The following is a 21,471-nucleotide window of genomic DNA, read 5'->3' on the forward strand; positions in this document are numbered from 1 at the left end:
CCTTAGCCTCCCAAGTGCTGGGATTATAGGCATATACCTCCATGCTTGGTTTATAATTACATTGATTCTAGATTAATAAGAGAAAAACAAGGCCCATTATCTACCTGTAACTCAATTACCTTAGTATAATTTGTGGTGTCCTCTCTCCTTCCCTGCCTCCTTTTTGCTGCACATTGAACACAGAGCCTCCCACATGTTAGCCAAGTGCTCTACCTCTGAGCTACATCCCCAGCCTGAGTCTTTATAAAAATCCTAGAAAATACTATCAAATTGTACAATTTAAATACATTGTGGGGAAAAATATTTTAATTGATAGTGCCTTTATTTTTAAAAAATAGGTTTTATTTTTTAGAGCAGTTTTAGATTGACATCAAAATTGGCCAAGCAGGGCTGGGGATTTAGCTCAGTGGTTCTGCTGCCTGCCCTGCAAACACAAGGACCCAAGTTTGATCCCCAGTACCAAAAAAAAAAATTGGCCAATCAGTACAAAGATTTCCTGTATATTCCCTGCCTCTGTTCACACAAGGCTCCCCTAGTATCAACATCCCCTCCTAGAGTGGTTCATTTGTTATAGTGGTGAACCTGCATTGACACATCATTTTCACCCAGAATTCATACTTTACCGTGCAGTTTACTTTTGGTGTTACACTTTCTATGTGTATATTGTTTTAAGAAACACATTTGTTACCAAAGATTTAAATCATAAATATAGTATTTAATAAAATAGTGTTGAGTTGATTCAAGGTTAGTTGTGATTATCAGTTTCTAAATCCTAACTAACAAAGAAAGAATTAATTCCTTGAGAAACTGTTTACTAATTCTTTTTTTCCCTAAAGTTCAGCAGACTTACAAACCAACTATGTACACAATGAATCCTAAAAGAGACTGGTAATACACTAACAAGTCTCTGTGAAAGTCACTACCTGCTATTGTCTTGGCTAATAGCAGTGCTACTGGCAAGCTTTTATTGTTAGAATTTTGGCTGAAGTCCTACAGATATATCATTCTAAAGTAAACTCACAGGCCTTTTGTTTGATTTTGACATTTATTTGTGTGGGAAGGTTATGACAGCTTAGTGCTTAGTAAGAATTCATGTCGGGGAAACCCATTTTCCAGTCACCCTTCTGCCTCTCTTAGAAGCTATCTTTCTCTCAATAAATTTTTCCTACTCTCAAAAAAAAAAAAAAAAGAATTCACATGTCACCGTTTCCTAAAAAACAATATCTTGAAACAACACTTAGGTGAGTTGCACCCAAACTTCATAAGTAGGAACCACCCAAGATGTATATGTCACCTTTCTCATGGGGCTTTCAGTCTCTCATGGGTATTTATTTCTAAAGTCCTTGCTCTAGGTGAAGAGATAGTTGTTGAGCTGTCTAGAAGATAAAGAGCTTTGTAATTCAGTAATTCATGATTTGTGTTATTTAGGATATATGTATTTTAATAAAACACTGAGTGCTTCATATATATTATTACAAATTATTGAAAGATTTAAAGATATGGAAACATAATAGTAACCATGTTATTGGATTACCATCCATAATCCTTGATGTTGTTTTAACAGAGGGATGTTTCACCTTAAAATTCTTATTTATACTGTATACAGTAGTTTCTCCTTATTTATGGTTTTCTTTTCCATGGAAGATTCCAGAAATAATTCATAAACTTTAAATAACTTTTATTACAGTAGATCATTATAATTGTTTTATTTTATTATGAATTACTGTTAATCTCTTACTGTGTCTGATTTCTCTTTTTTTTTTTTTTTCGTACTGGGGATCAAACTCGGGACCTTCCGCTTCCGAGGCAGGCAGTGGAACCACTGAGCTAAATCCTCAGCCCTGTGTCTGATTTCTAAATTAAACCTTACTATTAATATGTATGTATAGGGAAAAAACATAGTACATATAGGGTTCAGTATTATCTGCCATTTCAAGGATCCGGGGAACATCTTGGAAATCCTCTACTGTGGGTAAGGGGTTCTATTGTATTTCTATCCCTCAGGCATTAAACTAAATTGGTAATACTAGACCTCAGGGTCTGGTCTGAGGTGATCATGTACATTTTTTTCCTATATGTAAGCCATTTACTTTTCTCATTGTGAATGATCAGTTTGTTTGACACCATTCTTAACTATTTTGAAGGGCAGAACTCGCCAAGATCATGCGTGCCAGAGCTAAGGAAATTGAGGTGAAATTGCTTCTTTTTGCTATTCAGAGAACAACTAACTTTGAAGGATTTCTGGCAAAACGTTTCTCCGGCTGCACCCTGACTGATGGAACTCTGGTAAGACCTTCCAGAAACCGATGGCTGGGGCAGTTAGGCTCCATTTTTTTTTTTTTTTTTGGTACCGGGGATCGAACTCAGGATTTTGCGCTTGAGAGGCAGAGGGCTAAATCCCTGGCCAGTTAGGGTTCATTTTACTATTTCACTGATTATATCCTTTGCCTTTGGTGTCAAGTGATTCTCCTGCCTCAGCCTCCCAAATACCTAGAACTGCAAGTGCATACCACTGTGCCTGGCTTTATTTTTTTTTTTTAAGGAGGAAAATGAACCAAATTCGTGATTTCTAAACCTTTTGTTCTAACGAAATCTGATGTAGAATCCAAAGAGAATAATAGCTAATATTTTTTGAACATCACTGTGTGTCCCACACTGTGCTAGGTGTATTTATCTGCAATCACTTTGTTTCATCTACTATAGGAGGTACATGCTGCCTTCACTTTAATCATACCTGAGATCACAGTGCTAATACATAAAACCATAAAACCTTAGCTATTCTGATTGAAGCAGGGAGCAAAGGTAGGAGTTCGACCTGAAGTCCCACGCACTTGTTTGCTTCTCACCTCTACTTCCCTTTCTAGTTCCCAGCCTTCTAATCCTAAGGGCCCAGGATTTTAGTCAGATCCCTTCTTCCCCCAACAAGACATTTTTCAGCATAGATGACTCAAAGCTGGTTCCTCACGGCACTGGGATGAAGAGTAGTGGCAGCAACAGTTTGGTTTTAAGGCAAGCCCACAAGGCCAACTTACTTGGGCTCACTTATGACTTTATACAACTAGAACCACAAAACACTCTTTCCATACTTAATAGAAAATATATAGATTCTCTTCTCTATTCTAACTCATGTTCAAAATTGAGTGTTATTTACTAATAGGAAAAAACAGGTCATAAAATAGATGAAAATGCCCTTAAAATCCAAGTCGAAAATAAAATAGCCAGGTGTAGTGGCACTTACAATAATCCTAGCACTCAAGAGGCTACAAATTTGAGGCCTTCCTGAACTACAGTAGTGAATTCATGGTAGGTCATGGTACAAAGTGAGACCTGTGTCTTAGTTACTTTTCTTATTGCTAGGACAAAATACCTGACATCCACAAGTTAAAGGAGGAAAGGTTTATTTCAGTTCACAGTTTGTAGAGGTTTCAGTCCATAGTCGGCTGGCTATGGACTTATATGGACTATATGGCTATAAGGCAAGGCAGGGTGGCATGGCAGAGGGGCATTACAGAGGAGAAACAGTCCATGATAGAGCAGGCAGGAGGCAGTGAAGCAACACAGTGAGCCTCCCTTTCCCTTTTATACCATCTAGGCTACAAGCCTTTTGGGTGGTGCCACCCACACCCACAGTTGGGCTTCTGTAAATCTATTCAGCCACACCCAGAACTATGCTAATTCCTATCAGTGGAACTAATTTAGTACCACATACCCTTAATCCCAGTATCACACACCTAGATCCAACAAGCTCTGAAAAGTCCCATCTATGAGTGCCTGAGGCTTTGGAGGGACATCTAGATGCAAACCATTAACACTTTGTCTCAAAAAACAACAACAACAACAACAAAAGTTAACAAAAGAAATGCCACTGAAGAAAGCATGTATTTCTTCTAAGAAATTTGTGGTTGGCTTCAGCACCTGCCTAATTTTCTCATGCTAGCTCTCCTCTCTACCCTACCTAAGCCGTGCTTCTGAGCTGCTTTCAGGCAGAGACTTAGACAGCACTGGGCTCAGGCCTTCAGAGATCTGCTTGAGGGCAAGAGGGTTTAAGCATTGAGAACAGGCCCCAGCCTGGGAGTAGCACCTGAGCTCCCCTGGCCTCTTGCTGGCTAGGGCTAGGAGAGCATTGGGATAGGCTCTGTGGACCAGTAATCTAGCTCACAACAAGAAACAGGGATGCTTGAGTACCATTCATGCCAAATGTGTTTTGAGCCATTTATCCCCTCCTTTAGCTGGATACTACCTTGGAACAAATAGCCTTGTCATATCTCATGACCAGAGTAACCTATAAAATTCTAAAGACACACTGGCATTTTTACCTCTCCAAGGAAGCCCCCATAAGTCAAAAGTGCTAGAGTAACATGGACAGGGAAGGTCCCTTCTAGACAAGCTGAGGCTGCTGCTCCATGCCAAAAACTGATGGGATCTATGCTTTAGTTTGCAAAGACAATGCTTTTTTGAGAAAATAAGTACTGTATAGCACTATCAAAGGGGAAGTTGGCTGATTGTCCATCACTTTCTGTCTCAAGGGGCAGGGGTGGAGATGCTTTGTTTTTCAAAGCAGCAATATCCCCTGTGACTTAACACACTCAACCAGTGCCAGACTCCTGGACTGGAGCCATTTCAACTTGTGGCAGCTGCTGTGCTCTGTAGTGATAGCATAGTCAGCTAGGAACAGTTGAACTTTTCCCCTGGCCCTTTGTTTGCTTGTTTTTCCTTTTTGTTTGCTTGTTTATGGTGCTGGGGATCAAACCCAGGACCTAATACATGCTAGGCAAGTGCTCTAGCACTGAGCTTCATCCCCAGGGCCCCAGGCCCTTTCTTGTCTTCTGTGTTTGAAATTTTGTGGCAGAACTGGTTAATATATCCCCCTTCAGTTGTTCAGATATTGCTTTCTTCCCCTATCAGATTTGTAAGAGAATTTCAGATGATAAATCCTTGGCCAGAAAATTCTGCTTAATGCCATGAGCTCTTTATTTACCCCTCTAATTGGTCAGCTATCTTCTCCACACACTTCTCTAAATCATTCAACTGCTAATGAAGCTCACCCTCTTCCCCTGACCAGTCTTTGTTCCAATTACCATGACCCAACAACCTGTCTACATTTCCAAGTCCTGACAGTGGGCATCCTACACCTTCAGGGATTTTTCCTTTAAAGATGAGTTTCTAGAAAGACCCAGAAGCCCTTTGACCTTTTCAACTAGGCCAGATCTTGAAGAAATGGTTCACTGTTGCTCAGGTCTGGTTAGATGTGAAGGTGATGTTCACACTGAGCTTTCCCCCTGCCATCGCTTTGCTGTATGCCAATGGTGACCACACCTTCTGTACCTGTATTTTGTAGCCCTTAGTGGTAGGGTCCCTGGTGAATCAGTCATGGTTGCTGACATTGCTCCCAATAGACAGCACTGGGGAGAGGCTATGCTGACTCCTATTCTAGCTGCTCAGGATCCCACTTGAAGACTTGCTGCTTCCTTGACCCTTGCCTTCTCCAATGCTACTCACTTCCAGAGTAGACTTTTTTTTTTTTGGTACTGGGGATCAAACTCAGGACCTTGCGCTTGTAAAGCAAGTGGCAGAACCACTGAGCTAAATCCTTGGCCCCAGAGTAGACTTTTTAAAAAAATCTTCTTTTGGCACCATTTTGTTTTAAGATATCAAAATAGATTGTGAAATGAACCAAGGTATATCTTGATACCCTCTAATATATGCCACATTTCATAGGAAGTTAGTGAATTCCTTGGAAAGTGATCATGGCCAAAGAGCCAAGATGGCCTTCAGAAGTCCTGCCTTGCTGCTTCCTCCCTAGGCCATACCCTACCTCACCTCTCCTGCCATAACTTGCTTCCCTGTGTCTTTCAGAACCTCCTCAGCCCTTGGTAACTTTGACAGTGAAACAACCAGTGGGCTTGAGAGTGTGACTAGCTCACCTGAAAGGCCTGCCACAGCTCAGCTCCTCCTAGCCAACCAGTGTGATGCATTGTCTTTTGCTCTTATTTTAGAGCTGTGACTTTGCTATCTGCCACTTTAGAGTGAAACTTTAGAGTGAAAGCATCTTCAGGACAGGGGTTGCTTGTCTTTCCTGTATTCGCCCTGTCGCGTTTTATCATGTCTTGTGCAAGAACTGTTTCTTCAGGAAGAGAGCCGCTCTTGCTGCTTCCAGCTGCCTCAACTTCTGACCCTTTACAAGGGATTCAATATAGTCTGTAAATTAAAATGCCTTGAAATTAAAAGCAAATGTCTGGATGTGATTTAACTATATCCATATGCATTTTTAGTGACTTGATGATTAGATTGAAGTGAACAAATTATATTCAACCTTCTGCTGAAAGCAGAGTAGATCAAGTTAGGTTTTTATAACTGCCTCACCAGATTTGGGAGGCTTTTTAAAAAAAACAAAAAAACAAAAAAAACATCGATCCCCGGTACCAAAAAAAAAAAAACAAAACATAAAATTTTTCCCCAAGAAATGTAACTGGATTTCCATTCTTGGCCAGTGCATAAGTTGCCTTTCTAAAAAGAATTGTCCTTTGACTTATAGGGATCATTCTAATATATATGTATACATTATAAATATAGAAGCTATGGGTACAGTTTTTAGCCATGCAGTTTGGGCATCATAACACTTTTTAAAATCTCACTCTTTATAAAGGCCTGCACAGAAGGCCTCACCCTTCACCTTGGTCTTACAGCAAATTAATGCCTGTATTAGGAAGAATGTAAGAGGAAAAGGGGCAGAGCTTCCTAGGACTTCTGTCATGAATAAGGAAATAAGCTTTCCTTCACTTCATGAGCTCCTTTCAGTATTTGAAATATTTTATAAATGGTTTTTCTTTTTTCCTTCATGTGTGTGTGCGTGTGTGTGTGTGTATATGTATGTGTGTGTGTGTGTATATGTGTGTGTTGGTGTTACTGGAGATTGAATGCAGGGAGTATTAAGCTCCCTAGGCATCCATTCATTCATATTTTGAAGCAGGGTCTCGCCAAGTTACTCATGTTGGCCCCAACTCAGCCTCCCAAGCAGTTGGGATTACAAGTGTGTGCCACCATGCCTGGCATTTTATAAATGGTTTCTTGATGTTAAAGGAATGTATTCTTCATTTGAATAACATTGTAAGGGCAAATTAACTTTTGTTTCTTTCTGAGAGGAGAGTAATACATGGTCATGAAAATAGTAGGCAAGAATGGAGGAGCAGAAAAAAAAAATCATCCACTTCCCATCAGACATGAGGATTTTTGTTCTTTCTATACATAGTTGAAATTATACTTTTTATGTACATTTTTCCTCCACTTATTTTATTTTTTAAATTGAGATATTATCCTTATAACAAAATTTCACCAAAAAACTCACCTTTGAAAGTATACAATTTGTTGAATTTTACTATATTTGCAGTATTTGCCACTATTTCACTTGTCTCCTCCAGAACATTTCTCACTCCCAAAAGAAATCCCCCTTAGCAATAACTTCCATTTCCCTCCTTTCTTCTGCAGCCTTAGGCAACTATGAATCTAGTTTCTGTTTTTATGGATGCCTATTCTAGACATTTCACATAATTAAATCATATAAAATGTGGTCTTTTGTGCCTGGGTTACTTCACTTAGGATATGTTTTCAAAGCTCATCAATGTTGTAGATTTATTAGTACTTCATTCCTTGTATGGTTGAATAATTTTCATTGTATGGATATGTTACATATTGTTTATCTCTTCAGCTGAGGGCATTTGAGTTGTTTCCACTTTTTAACTACTATGAATAATGGTTTGAATGTTTGTGTACACATTTTATGTGAACATGTTTTCTCTCTTTATTTTTTTTCTCACTCCCCTCCCTCTCTTGTTGTACTGGGATTGCACCCAGGGCCTTGCGCATGCTAGGCATGCATTCTACCTCTGAGCTACATCCCTAGGTTTAACTTTGTGATGTAATGTCAAATTATTTTCTACAACAGCCACACTGTTTTACATTCCCACCAGCAATGTAGAAGAATTCTAATTTATCCACATCCTTGCCAATCCTGTTTTGTTTTTGTTTCTGTTTTTATTTAAAAAAATTATAGCCAACTTTATGGTTGTAAAATAGTATCTCATTGTGATTTTGATTTGCTTTTTCCTAATGACTAATTACATTGAACATCTTTTTATGTGCTTATGTGCCACTGGTAGATCTTTAGAGAAATTTTTCAAGTTCTTAGCCTATTTTTTTATAATTTTAATTGATTTTTGTTTGTTTGTTTTTTGGAACTAGGAATCGAACTCAGGTCCTTGCACTTGACAGTCGCCAGAACCACTGAGCTAAATCCCTGGCCCCATAGCCCCTTAAATTGATTTTTAACTGATACATAAAACATAAAATTTGTACATATTTAAGAAGTACTACGTGATGCATATATACACCGTTCAGTCTTTAAGTCAGAATAAACATGTCTGTCTTCTCAAACATTTATGCCTCTTTATGGTGAAAACAGTTGTAATCCTTTCTTCTTGCTTTTTAAAATATATAGTACATTACTGTCATCTATGGTTGTGCAATAGCACATCAGAACTTCGTCCATCTTATATTTTTGAGTTATAGGAGTTCTTTATATATTCTATCATATATCACATGCATCATTTCCAAATATTTTCTCCCATGCTATGGATTTGCTTTTCACTCTCTTGATAGTGTCCTTTGGCACACAAAAGTTTTTAAGATCACAAGTTCATGCCAGCCTGGGCAACTTAACCATATAGACCCTGCCTCAAAATAAAAAATTTAAAAATGGCTGGGGATGTAGGTCCGTACAAAGGCCTTGGGTTCCATCCCTGGTACCACATGCACAAAGTTTTGTGTGCAGTTTATCTTACATTTTGTTGTTGCCTTTGGGTTTTGTTTGTTTGTTTGGTTGGTTTTTTGAGACAGGATCTCGCTATGTAGTTTGGGCTGGCCTTGCACTCACTATGTAGCCCAGGTTAGCTTCAATGCGAGGCAGTCCTCCTGCCTCAGCCTTCCAAGTACTGGGATTACAGGCATGCACCACCAAGCCAGGCATTGTTGCCTTTGTTTTAGTGTCACACATGTTTAAGTAACTTTTATACAATTCAATCAGAAAGATTTACCTATGTTTCCTCTAAGAGTTGTATAGTTTTAACTCTTACATTTAGATCTTTGATCTATTTGGAATTAATTTTTGCAACTAGTGTAGAAATACAACTTTATATCCTACTTTTCTTCATATGTCATATCTGAGGTCCTTTCTGTGTTACTACATAAGATTTTGTTGTGTAGATATTCCACAATTTCCCTAACCATTCTTTTCTTTTTGGGCCGTAAAACATTTCGCTTTTATAAGTAAGGCCATATGAATATTTTTGTAAACATATTTTTATTAACATTTGAGATTATTTTCATATGATACTAATGGAATTATGGTATCAAAAGATATGAGCATTTCCAAATTTCAGATAGCCTCTGTGTTAAACCACTTTCTGAATCTTTTTGGTTCCTATGGATGCAACAGCTTGGTCACTCCCAGCACTAACTCTTTATATTAGTTATTAGTGATGATTTATTAAGTCACTTTTTGTTTTAGCACATCTCACAGTGCTAATGTGGAAGTGCCTAAAATAAAGGGATAATTCTGCCAAATAAAAAAGGCAAAGCAGGGGCCAGAGGTATAGCTATGTGGTAGAGTATTTGCCTAGCATGTATACAGTCCTAGATTTAGATCCTAGAAACACACACACACACACACACACACACAGCAGTCTGAATTTTCTTTTTAAATTACAAGTTTCCAGCCATGTGTGGTGGCACATCCCCATAATCCCAGTACTCTGGGAGGCTGAGGCAGGAGGATCACAAGTCTAAGGCCAGCTTGGGCAACTGGATGACTTAGCAAGACCCTGTCTCAAAAAAAAAAAAAAAAAAAAAAAAAAGACTGGGCATGTTGCTCACTTATGAAGGCCTTAGGTTGAATCCCCAGTATCAGAAATAAAATAACAACAATAACAACAACAAAAATACAAATTTCCACTCCTAGGTATATACTCAAGAGAACTAAAAACATGTTTCTACAAAAATTATACCAAAATGTTTATGGCAGTACTAGTCATATTAGACAAAAGGTGCAAAAAAACCCAAAAGTCCCCTAGTGGACAGATAGTAAACAAAATGTGATATATTTATGTAGTGAAATATTATTCATCCATAAAAATAAATGAAGTACTGACACATATTACAGCATAGATGAACCTTGTAGTGCTATGCTAAGTAAAAGAAACCAGACACAAAAGGTAACATTTTAATATGAACCCATTTATATGACAACTTTACAAATCCTTAGAGACAAAGAATTGTGAAGAGGAGGATTGCGAAATGACAGCTAATGGGTATGGGGTTTCTTTTGGAGATGAAATATGTTCTGGAATTAGATAGTAGTGATCGTTGCAAACCTTGAAAATATGCTAAAAACCGCTAAATTGTAAATCACTTTATGATGGTGAGTGAATTTTATGTTGTATGAATTATACTACAAGTTAAATGTATTAAGGATTTTTAGAAAATATTGAATGTGTTGTTAAAAGTCATTTTTACTCTTCTGATAAAGATCCTATCCATAAAAAACCTAAACAACAATGACAAAAAAACCACGAGAATACTGTTTGTTAAAAACTCAATAAAATATCTTGAAAGAAAGATCTCTTTTTTCTCAGCTTCTCCAAATCCATTTCCCCAGAGGTATCCACTGCTTAATAGTTTGAGGTGTATATTTGAGACTCCCAAGCATGCATGAACATAATATACATAGACTTTCTGTTTTGTTTGCAGAAATAGGAAATGTTGCCCATGTTTCTGAAGAGGATTTTATTGAGGGCTTCTCCTGTGACCAGCATTTATTCACAAATATTTTTTAAGCTCCCTGTATGTGTAGGGGTTTGGGCAAAGTTGAGAAATTGAATCAGACAGATCATTATGGTCTAGCAGGAGAAAGAAACCTGCAATAACTGTCACAACTTAAGATGTGAACATGTGGTAGCAAGAGTGGTCCCCCCGATGGTAAACACCAGGTGTTCAGAGCCCTGTGCTTATAATCTTGACTGTTAGCTAAAGCCATCAGGCTCTTCAAGGCCAGTGCTTCAAGGACAAATCTGGAATGTGGCTGGAGTAAAGCATTTATGGAATGAGAAATGCAGAAGTTGTTGGACTTTCATCTCATAACTAAAAGCTTTCTCATCCAGGGAAAGGAAAAAGAAATCTTAAATTTCAGAATTCCTTCTTTGATAATGTGATGTGTCCAGATAAGGCCTCAAAAAGGGATTTGTGTAGGCAGACCCAGATAACAGATATGCATTTGACTAATGCTGATTCTTCCTAACAGTAAATGAGACTGGCTATCCTGTGGCCCTTACTATTTCAGAGGTGCTAGGAATCCCGTGTGATTTAATTATGGGAATTAACTTGTGTGAAGAATGTTACCTTCCTGTGTGGGCTTGAGATCAACTCATAGCTGAAAGAATGAATTCTTTTAAAACTGGAAGGTCACTCACTTCTTGGCAATTTTTAAATTTCCTTTAGCAGCACCAGAATATATGGAATATGTCATTTCAGTTGTTTAAAATCTAAACACAAACTAGTAATTCTCTGTGGTCTATGACAGCTGCAAAGCAGGAAGGAGGAGTGTGACCCAGTTGGCTCTGGCAACAGGCTTCTTGCACAGAAGACTGTGTTGTGTTGGTGGTTGCTGTCTGCAGACTTGTTCTTTTAGCAGAGTCAATTAATCTGAACAGTAATGTAACCTGCTAAATAGCAGAAGGCTATATTCTCATCTTGAGTTTTGTAGCATAGTATTTGCCATCAGGGTGGTATATGTGCAGTAGCTGAGGGCCTCTTGTAGAGGAGGGAAGGAAGGAGCAGTTCAGTGTACCTTTGCACTTGTTAGTTGATGGGCCCATTACTTTCATTACCTAGAGAGATCCCAGAGACCAGAAGTAGGGACAGGGACTCACTTGTGGTGGTTAAAAGAAATTTGTTTTTCAAGACTTATAGCCAATGCTCGCTTTTCTTTCCCTTTTATGAGTTGCTTCATAAAGAGAGGCACAAGTGGCCATGGTGGCATATGTATATAATCGCAGCTACTCAAGAGGCAGAAGCAAGAGGCAAGTGCATTGTCACTGAGATAAATTCCCAGCCCTGTATATCAAATTCTTTTTCCCTATTTGGGAAGTTTTCTGCCACTACTTCTGAGATCAGGGGGTTTTTTAATGTCATTTGCACTATCTCCTGCTTTTTCATTGACTCCAATCAATCTAATGTTATTCTTTGCATCATCTAGCAGCTGCTGGATTGATTTCTTATGGTCCCTTGTTATTTTTAAGAAATCTCTCTTTTCATTGCTTACCGCAATCCTGTCTTTTATATCTGATATTTTGTCCTCACATTGACTCATTCCGCTGTGTATACTTTCAATGGAGGGGGGGTTTTTTTTGGTACTGGGGATCGAACTCGGGACCTTGTGCTTGCACGGCAGGCACCAGATCAATGGAGTTTTTAATCTTCTGGATAATCTGTTTGAATCTGTTTCACAGATTCCATTTCTTTCCTATGCTGGGTGTTCTTGGTTTCTATCATGTTCCTGAGCTCCTCTATTTTTTTTATCTGTATCTTTCATTCTGGTCACTATCTTTGGAGTTTTCCGGGAAATTTTTTCTGCTTTGATTTCTTTCTAGAGCCTCATTTATCTGCTTTGTTACTTCTGCTGCTACCACTTCAGAGATTCCAGGTGGGTAGCTTTCGGATTGTTCAACTTCATTGTCCCCAAGGTTTGCCTTTGGTAAGCTGAAAGTCTGTGGGGGTTGCATCTTGTTTAAGTGTCTTCTCATTTTCTTTTTTTAAGTTTGATTCCTTTTGCCTTTTGGGTAAGATCAAGTGGAGTTTGATTCCTGGGTTGATGCTTGTAAATTGCTTATGGTAAGTAGCTTTATTGCCAGTATTCAGAACCCTTAGGAAATGACTATTCAGAAGCATCTTCCAGTTGTAGCTAGCTTTGGGTTTTGAATCTGTTGCAGGATCCTACCTCTTTGATTTATTGGGGATGAGAAGTTTCTGCCTACTTGGCCCAGCTGCCAGTTCTTTGGCACTGGCTTATAGGTTTGTTTGTTTGTTTGTTTTTTAAGACCCTTAGGCAGTCTAAATCTTGGTATACCAAGAGGAACAACTGATTAGCACAATTATATCACCTTGGCTAAAGTAGTACAATCAACAATAACAATAGCATCAAATACAGCCTAAAAAATGACTAATGGTAGCCCTTAATATGGCATTTTTACCCTTAGGGGAGATTTAAAAGGGGTTAAGGGGTAAAAAACAGAAATAGAAGAAGAGGAAGAGATCAGAAGCAAGACTGGAGGACAGACTTTAGAAAACTGGTGAAGAAGACAGGTGGGAAAGAAAAGGAAAAAATAAAAAACAGAACAATAACAACAACAAAAAACTAGAAACTGTGTTCAAACAATCAAGAAAAAACTAAGCAAAACAAGAACTAGAAAGGAGAAAAAAAAAAAGATTTTTTAAAAACCCCAAAAACATCCAAATCAAGATGTGTCTCTGCTGTCACTGTTAGGCAATGTGAGCAAACAGAGTCCAGAGCCAAATTGATTAATCCCAGCAAGCTAGCTGCAGCTTCACGGTGGGGTAGTGGATAATCCCAGCCAGCCTGCCCCTTTAGTTCCTCTGAAGTTAAGGCCAGTTTCTGACTATGAGGATGGAACTGGATTCCTTGAGCCTATACTGGCTGTGTCTCCTGCCGGCTTGAACTCTGCTCCTTGACACTGAGGCATCGGGAGCCACTAGATGGATTCTGCCCACACCTGTTCTGAGTTCTGAGCTCAGTTGCCCCCTCTCCAAGGTAGCTGCCAGCCAATCACCCTCTCCTAGGTGAAGTCTGAACCTGGATAACTCACTAGCTGCTGCAGCCTGGTTGGTCCACTGCTTGGTTCCACTGGTGCGTTTCTCCATGGAGGCCTCTGAGGTCATCGGTAGTCACTGTGCGTCTGCAGGTTCAGCATGCTGTTCCCTCTCGGAGAATCTGGGCTCTGGGAGAGAGTGCTGCTTGGTACCTCCCTCTTCTTCGTTAAAGTCTCTCTCTTCACTGTCCTTGTAGACTTCAATTCTCACCTCAGATTCTTCCTGGGTCCCAGGGACCCACTTCCCTCCTCCTCCTCCTGGTGCTGCTATATTCCAGTGTCAAGACACCAGATCTCAGAGAGGCTCTTTCTCTCCTGCTCACCACTCTGCCATCTTCCTGGAAGTCTGATATATGTATCTCATTTGTCCTGCTGTTAGTTTTGTGAGCCAACTGTTAATGTCATTCCAAGTTGCAGATAAGACAGCTGAGGCTTGGAGAAGTAAAGCAGCACTCCCAAGTGGTGGAGTTGCATGTGAACCCAGGTTTATCAGATCCAGAGCTTGTACCCTCATCACTGCATAAGTGTGCTCATCTCAGTTCATGGCAGCACAAGCTGCAAGTGGCTCAGGCAAAAATGAATGACCTTCAACTCCTTTTCTTTCTTTCCCTCATCTCTGCTTTCTCGGCAAGTCTTCTTAGCTTTTCTCCTAAATATGTCCTGCTCTGACCACTTTTTAAAAAAAATCTCTACATCACCAGTTTAATCCATTCTTCATCAGCTCTTCTGGAACACTGCAGCAAGCTCAGAAACTGAACTTCTTGCTTCTTTTAGAGTCCACTCTCTCTAGAACCACAGAATGATATTTTAAAACCCATATTAGGAGCGCACTCATAATCCCAGCTTCTCTGGAAGCTGAGAAAAAAAGGATTGCTTGAACCCAGGAGTTCAAAGCCAGCCTGGGGAACATAACAGTACCCTGTCTCTAAAATCCATATTTATTGGATCCTATCACTTCCCTATTTAAAACCAGCAATGACTGTTTACTTGCAATGAAAAGAACATCTTACTGGGGGCCCACAAAAGGCTATTCAATTGGGCTCTCGCTCCCTCTTTTACCTCAGGTCCCTGCCCTTCTACTCCACTAAGCTCTGTCCAGCCTTTGCACCAGATCCCTTTGCTAAGAATATCTGTCCTCAAATTTTGTCCAATCATTTCCTTCTTATTTTTATCACCGCTCTACTATTACCAGCTGAAAAAGTCCTTCTCTGATCACTCTGTGTAAAGAAGCACTTTCCTCCTCTCATCCTCAGCCCACTCCAGTTCCTAAATTACATTTCTATCACAGTGCCTCCTTTTCTTGTCTGCCTTATTCGTGTTACATCCCTTGTGCAAGAAAAAAAATGCTTGAATAGAGTAGATGGTAGATGCTTAATACGTGAATGACAAACATACGCTGTTGTCTGCCTAGAAAACTCCGCCCTGTCCCACACCACCCACCCCTCCACACACACATAGTTACCTCTGGGGCATTCCTCAGTTCTGGCTGAAAGATAGTTTACTTAAAGACATTTTCTCTGACCTTCTACCACATGCTTTCATAACAACTTCTGCTTTTCTTTCAAGGCCTTACCACACATTTGATTAAAGCTTGTTTCCTCCAGCAGCCTGTGAGTCTTGCTGATCTTTCTCCCAGATACCAGCACACTAGTTTGTTGAATGGGTGAATGAAGGAATGAATTACTTCTTTTGTATTAACTTGATCCACACTTGTAATGTGCTTGCCCTATACAAATGGGTTGGAATTCCTAGGTGTCTGTGACTCCCTTGGTAATTTCATCAGTATATGCATAGAGACAGATGGTGGAAGAAAGGAAAGAACCCTGACAAGTAGCCCATGCTCACTGCCTCACGTGTCATTTTGTTTGGTCAATGCTCCTTTTATGTTGTGCTACTTGTTACTTTTATCCACTTGACATTTTCCACCAGGTAGAATAGACCCCAGGAACGGCCTCAGCCCATTTCATTGACATCCACTTTTTGTTATGATTTCTAGTAACACATTAAAAATGAGGCTTACCTGAATGTAACCCTAGTGACCTAAGCAATGATGAGGAAGATAGTAGCTCAAAAAATTCAAATCTTGTTTCTATCACTGAATGGTTTTGAACAAAGCTTTTAGTTAATCGGCTTGCTTTCCATATCCATGGAGCACCAAAAGACACAGAATCATAGTTACTCAGCTGAATAGTACAACTCCAAAACTCTCTCTAAAGTCAGTAGAACCAGGAGTTTAATGCTATTAACTAATGTAATTTTTTTTTTTTTTTTTTTGAGATAAGTTCTCACTGTGTTTCCCAGGCTGGGCTTTAACTTCTGGATCCTAGTGCTTCTCCTATCCCAGCCTCCTGAGTAGCTGGGGCTAAAGACATGCACCACCATGGCCAGCTTAAATCCACTTCTTTATTGTTGTTGAAGCTTAGGCTATTCGTCTCTTCCTCAAATACCAGCAATTTTTAAAAAGACAACTGAAGCTTAAAAAATATTACTTTCTAAAAAGAGCTTTAAGTTTATGGGGATTTTCCCTCCCAAACCAGGGAAAGAACCCAAAGTTCAGAAGTTGCAAATTTGAAATGCTTGTTTGGTTGTTGGACCACACTGTTTCTCACCAGAATTCTGCAAAAACCATTATGTTACTAATGATTACTGGGAGCTAAAACAAGCATCACAAGGTTTTCTTCATATGCTTAGGCACTTGTCTATTCACACAGTAGCATTTCCAGGTGTTTTGGACAAGGATTGAGTGGTTTAAATGCATGTAAGCAGAATTATCTTAAAGCCCAGGCAGGCATGGTGGCACAGGCCTATAATCCCAGCACTTGGGAGGCTGAGGCAGAAGGATCACAGTGAGTTCGAGGCCAACCTGGGCTACATAGTGAGACCCTGCCTCAAAACAAACAAAAAAATAAAGAATTATCTTAAAGCCCAAACCAGACCCTGATGTGGTTTTTATTGTTTAAGTTTTGCTTTTTTAAAATTTTATTTGTAATACCTTCACATGATGTCCTGGCACTTGGCAAAATCATTCACACTGCAGTCCATCTGCTGTCTCTTTTGGCTTAGGAATTAATTCAGCTTGCTCTACTGGTATATGCTAAAATGTCACAAGCACATTTAGAAACTCCCTCTCCACTTAGTGTCTTGTTTCTTTTTGTTTTGTTTTTTTTTTTGGTACCGGGGATCGAATTTGGGTCCTTGTGTGGAACCACTGAGCTAAATCCCTGCCCCAGTGTCTTGTTTCTAAGGAGCCATCCCTTGCTCTGTCATCTCATCCCTGGCACCAACCGATCCCAAATCCCCTTTATACTTCTTGTTACTTAGCTTCCTTTCTGCTAAAATTCCTAAAGTATCTGGGGCATAAACAGTATTCTAGGTCAAAATTGTAAAAAAAAAAAACCCAAAAAAAACCCCAAAAACAAACAAACCAAAAAGCTGGATTCAGTAGTTGCACTGGAATTAGCATCATCAATGACCCTTGTATGTATCATGCTCTCTTCTCAGGTTTCCGCACACTTTATTACATTTGATCCCATAAATAGTCCTGTGTCTATATCCTCATTCAGCAGATGAAACTTCTGTAGCTCAGAGAAGCTAGATGATTTGGCAAGCTCAACAAAGTTGGAGCTGAAAATCCATCTCTCTACCCACACTTTCCCACTACTTCATGGTCCCTCTAAATGATGTATTTTGAAATAGTGTTTGTATCTGGGAGTTGGGAAATAATAGTTTTTCTCATGGGGATTTTGGTTTGGGTTGTTGTAATGTGACTTATTTGGGAAGAGATTTCTGTCTATAATCTAGAACGCAAGATTAACTTTATAGTTTGTTGTGGAATTCAAACCCATCTAACATTTGAGTTCATTAGTGTTTATGGCATACCTGTTACATCCCAAGCACCAAAGATAGGATGAGGAACAAGACAGATATGATCCCGGGCCAGGGATTTAGCTCAGTGGTTTCGCTGCCTGCTCCGCAAGTGCAAAGACCTGAGTTCGATTTCCGGTACCAAAAAGAAAAAGATAGATATGATCCCTGCCATTATGGCATCTAGTGGGGAGAAGATAAATGGGCAGTTGGATAGAGGCTGTGCAGTGTGGGATGGGAGCACACAGCAGGGACATCTAACCCAAACTTAACAGATAAGGACACTTCCCAGAAGACGGGACTTCTAGGTTGAGGACTTAAAGACAGTGAGAATTTTCACCAGACTAGAATTATAGCGAGGTGAATAATAAAGTTTCCAGAAGAACGCCAGGAAAACAGTGTGAAGGTCTGGAGGTGAGACTATAGTCTACATTGCCTCTATTCTTATTTATGAGATCAGATTTCATGAGTCACCTGTTGAGGGGCCTTGGAAAAAGCAGAAGCTCAATGGGAAGCTCAATGGGAAGGCTACTGAATATGCTCAGAAGATATTTATTTCTCATGTCTTCTTAATAGAAAAAGCTGGAGTCTCCTCCACCATCCACCAATCCTTTTCTGGAAGATGAGCCAACGCCAGAGATGGAGGAGCTGGCGATGGAGAAGGGAGAGTTAGATCAAGTAAGTCTGCTTTGCATTGCCACACGTAACCTAATTGTTCTTTCTGAAAATGGTTGAGTCTCCTCAAGTATGAGCCTTTGGCTGTTGACCACATTGAGAGATTATAGCGGTGGGGTCTTTATAGAGGGCCTTTATGTGAGTGCATTCAGATAATTGAGAGAAAGAATAGCCCTTCCTGCTCCCACTCTGTGTTCGCAAAGAGCCTCACCTCTAGCATTCAGTACCATGCACAGACTCAATCAGCCCATGCAGCAGGGCCAGCAGAACTCTGCTCTGTCTCATTCATCATTCCTGAGCTTGTCAGCAGAGCTTTCCGATGTACTCTCATCTGGTACAGTGATGATATGAGAGGCTGAGAGATCCCAGGGAAGTTAACAGCACTGTGGGCTGGGAGAGGCCTCTACACAGCACTTTAAGTCTGGAAGCCAATGGGGAGATCTGGAAATATCAAGGTGACCAATGACATCTTTGGAGAGTTACTTTTTAGAGCACACTAGCACTTTCATTTCATTCAGTTTTTTCTGCCAACTCTAAATTTCATCTCCCTTCATCCTGCAGAATGGTGTTTTTGTTTCAGTGCCATTTTATGACAGGAGAGGTTAGAGCAATAAATCAGAACATTTCCTTCCTTTCTGGATTAGTAATCCTTTTTAATTTTCTACACTTGGCTACTAGGGGAATCTTTTATTATATCATTTTGCTCCAGATACCACCAAAAGGGAGGCTGATGGGAAAGACCAGAATTGGGAAACCCATAGTCATACACTTTGCAGCTAGCCCGGCTTCCTTTTTGTTTGTTTGTGTGTGTGTTTGTTTTTTGAGACATGGTCTTGGTATGTAGTTGAGATTGGCCTTGAACTCGAAGCAATCTTCCTGCCTTAGCCTCTTAAGTGCTGGGATTACAGATGTGCACCACCACATCCAGCAGCAATTTAAAAATCTACGTATTTGATTTCATTTCACCTTTGCAGTGCCTGACTCATAGGTATTGAAACTGTAACTTAGAGACCAAACAGCTTGCTCAGGGTTACATAGTTTAGAAATGGAGGAGCTAAGACTGGAAGCCAAGTCTAGAAATCAGAAGCCAGAATTCCTATACCAGGCTTTTATCTTTAGTACCTTCGTGTCTATTAAAAAGTGGAGGGCATAGAAATGAAGTTCATGAACAAAACTGAAGGGCTCTCTTGAGGTGGTATCCCAGAGATGTGTGGGGATAGATGTCGTTGATTTAAAGTTGTCATATTATTGGCAAACACAGGAGAAAAAAAGATTTCTCCATAAAGAAATGCAGTTCTCACACTATGGGAGCATGGAGTTGGGTGGGGAGTCTCATTCTTCTGTGTCCTACACCCTCCCTGGACCACCTGCTCCTAGGAGCATGCTTTGTGCAACTGTGGTATTTTCAGGACCCCCATGTCCCTACAGAGCTAGTGGCTGCCATTGTCATGTATAGAATTGTGCAGCTGAACATTCAGATGCTTCTAGCACTGCCATGAAAAGTTATCCCCATCACTAGTCATCTCTGGATGTTATTGCTCTGAATACGAGAGTCTCCATTGGCTGTGAAATCAGTATTAAAAGGTAAAATATGATTTTTCTTTCCTTTGGAACTTTTTACTCATCATGAAATTTTGAGATTATTATTGTAAGACCAAGTCCTGCCCATTTTAAAGACATAGAACATTGACATTTGACAAATGCACAAGGTAAAGCAGCCTCATGTGATGGAGAAAAAGCTGGACTCTGGTCTTCTATTAGCCAATTGTGTGACTTTACATAGGTCATCTCTTCTTTCTGGACTTCCGTGCTTTCTTTATCTTTAGAGAAGGCTAATTAGTGGTCCTCAGACTACGTTCCTCAATGCCCTGTTTGATGTCACTGTGGAGAGTTGGGAAAGACAGACCTGGGTCCCCACAGTCAGAGCAATGCAGAACTCTGTATTGTGGACTTCCAGGTAAAATATTTTTGAATCTAGGATTTTATGTCTGTTTAAGAAAAAGAAGAAAAGACACAAAATGAAAAACCCTTGTACTAGATGATCACTAGTAATTCATGGGCTGTTCCTCATTGGTAATAAAATATACTCATCAGTGACTAATGGCTCCTGAGTGTAAGCCCGGACCTTCCACTGTCATCTCGTCACCACATGTCTTCCCTATGGCTGGTTAGGTGGAAACCCAGGGTCTCCCTCTTCCCAGCACCCTGCTGGCTTGTGGAGGTGGGTGCATGGAAGAGCAGGATCCCTGTGGGGTGCTGGGGAGGGACTCCACAGGATGTTAGCCGGAACCAGCCAGAGATGGTTGAGGGAAGGCCTCTACTAGTTGCCCTGGGTTACCCAGGCCCTTGTCTTGCTGCCCTCAGTAGACAGTTGGCCCTCAAGGTCAAGGTCACTCCCTGTTCAGTACTGCAGTTTACACCTGGCTGTGGGAAGGCAGAGTGAACTTGAGAAGCAGTGTTAAGTTTATAAGAGGGCTCCAACAATTAGTTGTCAAGATATTTCCAGTGATAAAAAAATGACATCTCAAAGGGGACTAGGGGTACTGAAAGAAGGAGAAGAAATCAGGAATTTTTGGTTTAAAAATGTACCCTTCTGATGATCTGAGCAGTTAGAGTTAATCTGTTTACATTGGATAGTAATGAAAGGAAATGGGACCAGCTGCAGACCTCCTTTCTGTGACAACAGTAACCTTTTATTATTCCATCAAACTCCAGGAGGAAATAGCTTAAACGTCTGCAGCTTTTGGACAGAATTCACACACTCAGAAATCCAGCCTGAATGCTACTGCTAAATGACTTAGTATATTTTTTAAACTGAGGATCATCCCTTTGGGGAGCTGCAGAGTGCAAAGGGAGACACCAATTTGAGCGGGAATTCCAGCATCTACTATCTCAACACAAGCACATTCATGAAGCAGCTATAGGCAGAAGGTAGCCCTCTCAGGAGAAAAGTAAGAAAATGAAACTTAGGCAGTCCCTGTCATCATTCCTCTCGTGT

General features: G+C 40.1%; 1 protein-coding gene across 4 annotated transcripts in view; it reads left to right on the top strand.

Annotated features, from left to right (window-relative positions):
* Vps53 (VPS53 subunit of GARP complex) overlaps positions 1-21,471 on the top strand; it is a 161,195-nt gene that overhangs the window by 68,078 nt on the left and 71,646 nt on the right. For all 4 annotated transcript variants that reach the window (XM_004857106.4, XM_021238039.2, XM_087191586.1 and 1 more), the window contains 2 exons: positions 2,145-2,286; positions 18,375-18,476. In XM_004857106.4, coding sequence (XP_004857163.1) covers positions 2,145-2,286; positions 18,375-18,476 — 244 coding nt within the window. The remainder of the gene's footprint in view (positions 1-2,144; positions 2,287-18,374; positions 18,477-21,471) is intronic.

The sequence above is a fragment of the Heterocephalus glaber genome, unplaced genomic scaffold (assembly GCF_053883595.1).
Source record: "Heterocephalus glaber isolate CG9 unplaced genomic scaffold, H.glaber_assembly_v1.0 deba00001564, whole genome shotgun sequence".
NCBI lineage: Eukaryota > Metazoa > Chordata > Mammalia > Rodentia > Bathyergidae > Heterocephalus > Heterocephalus glaber.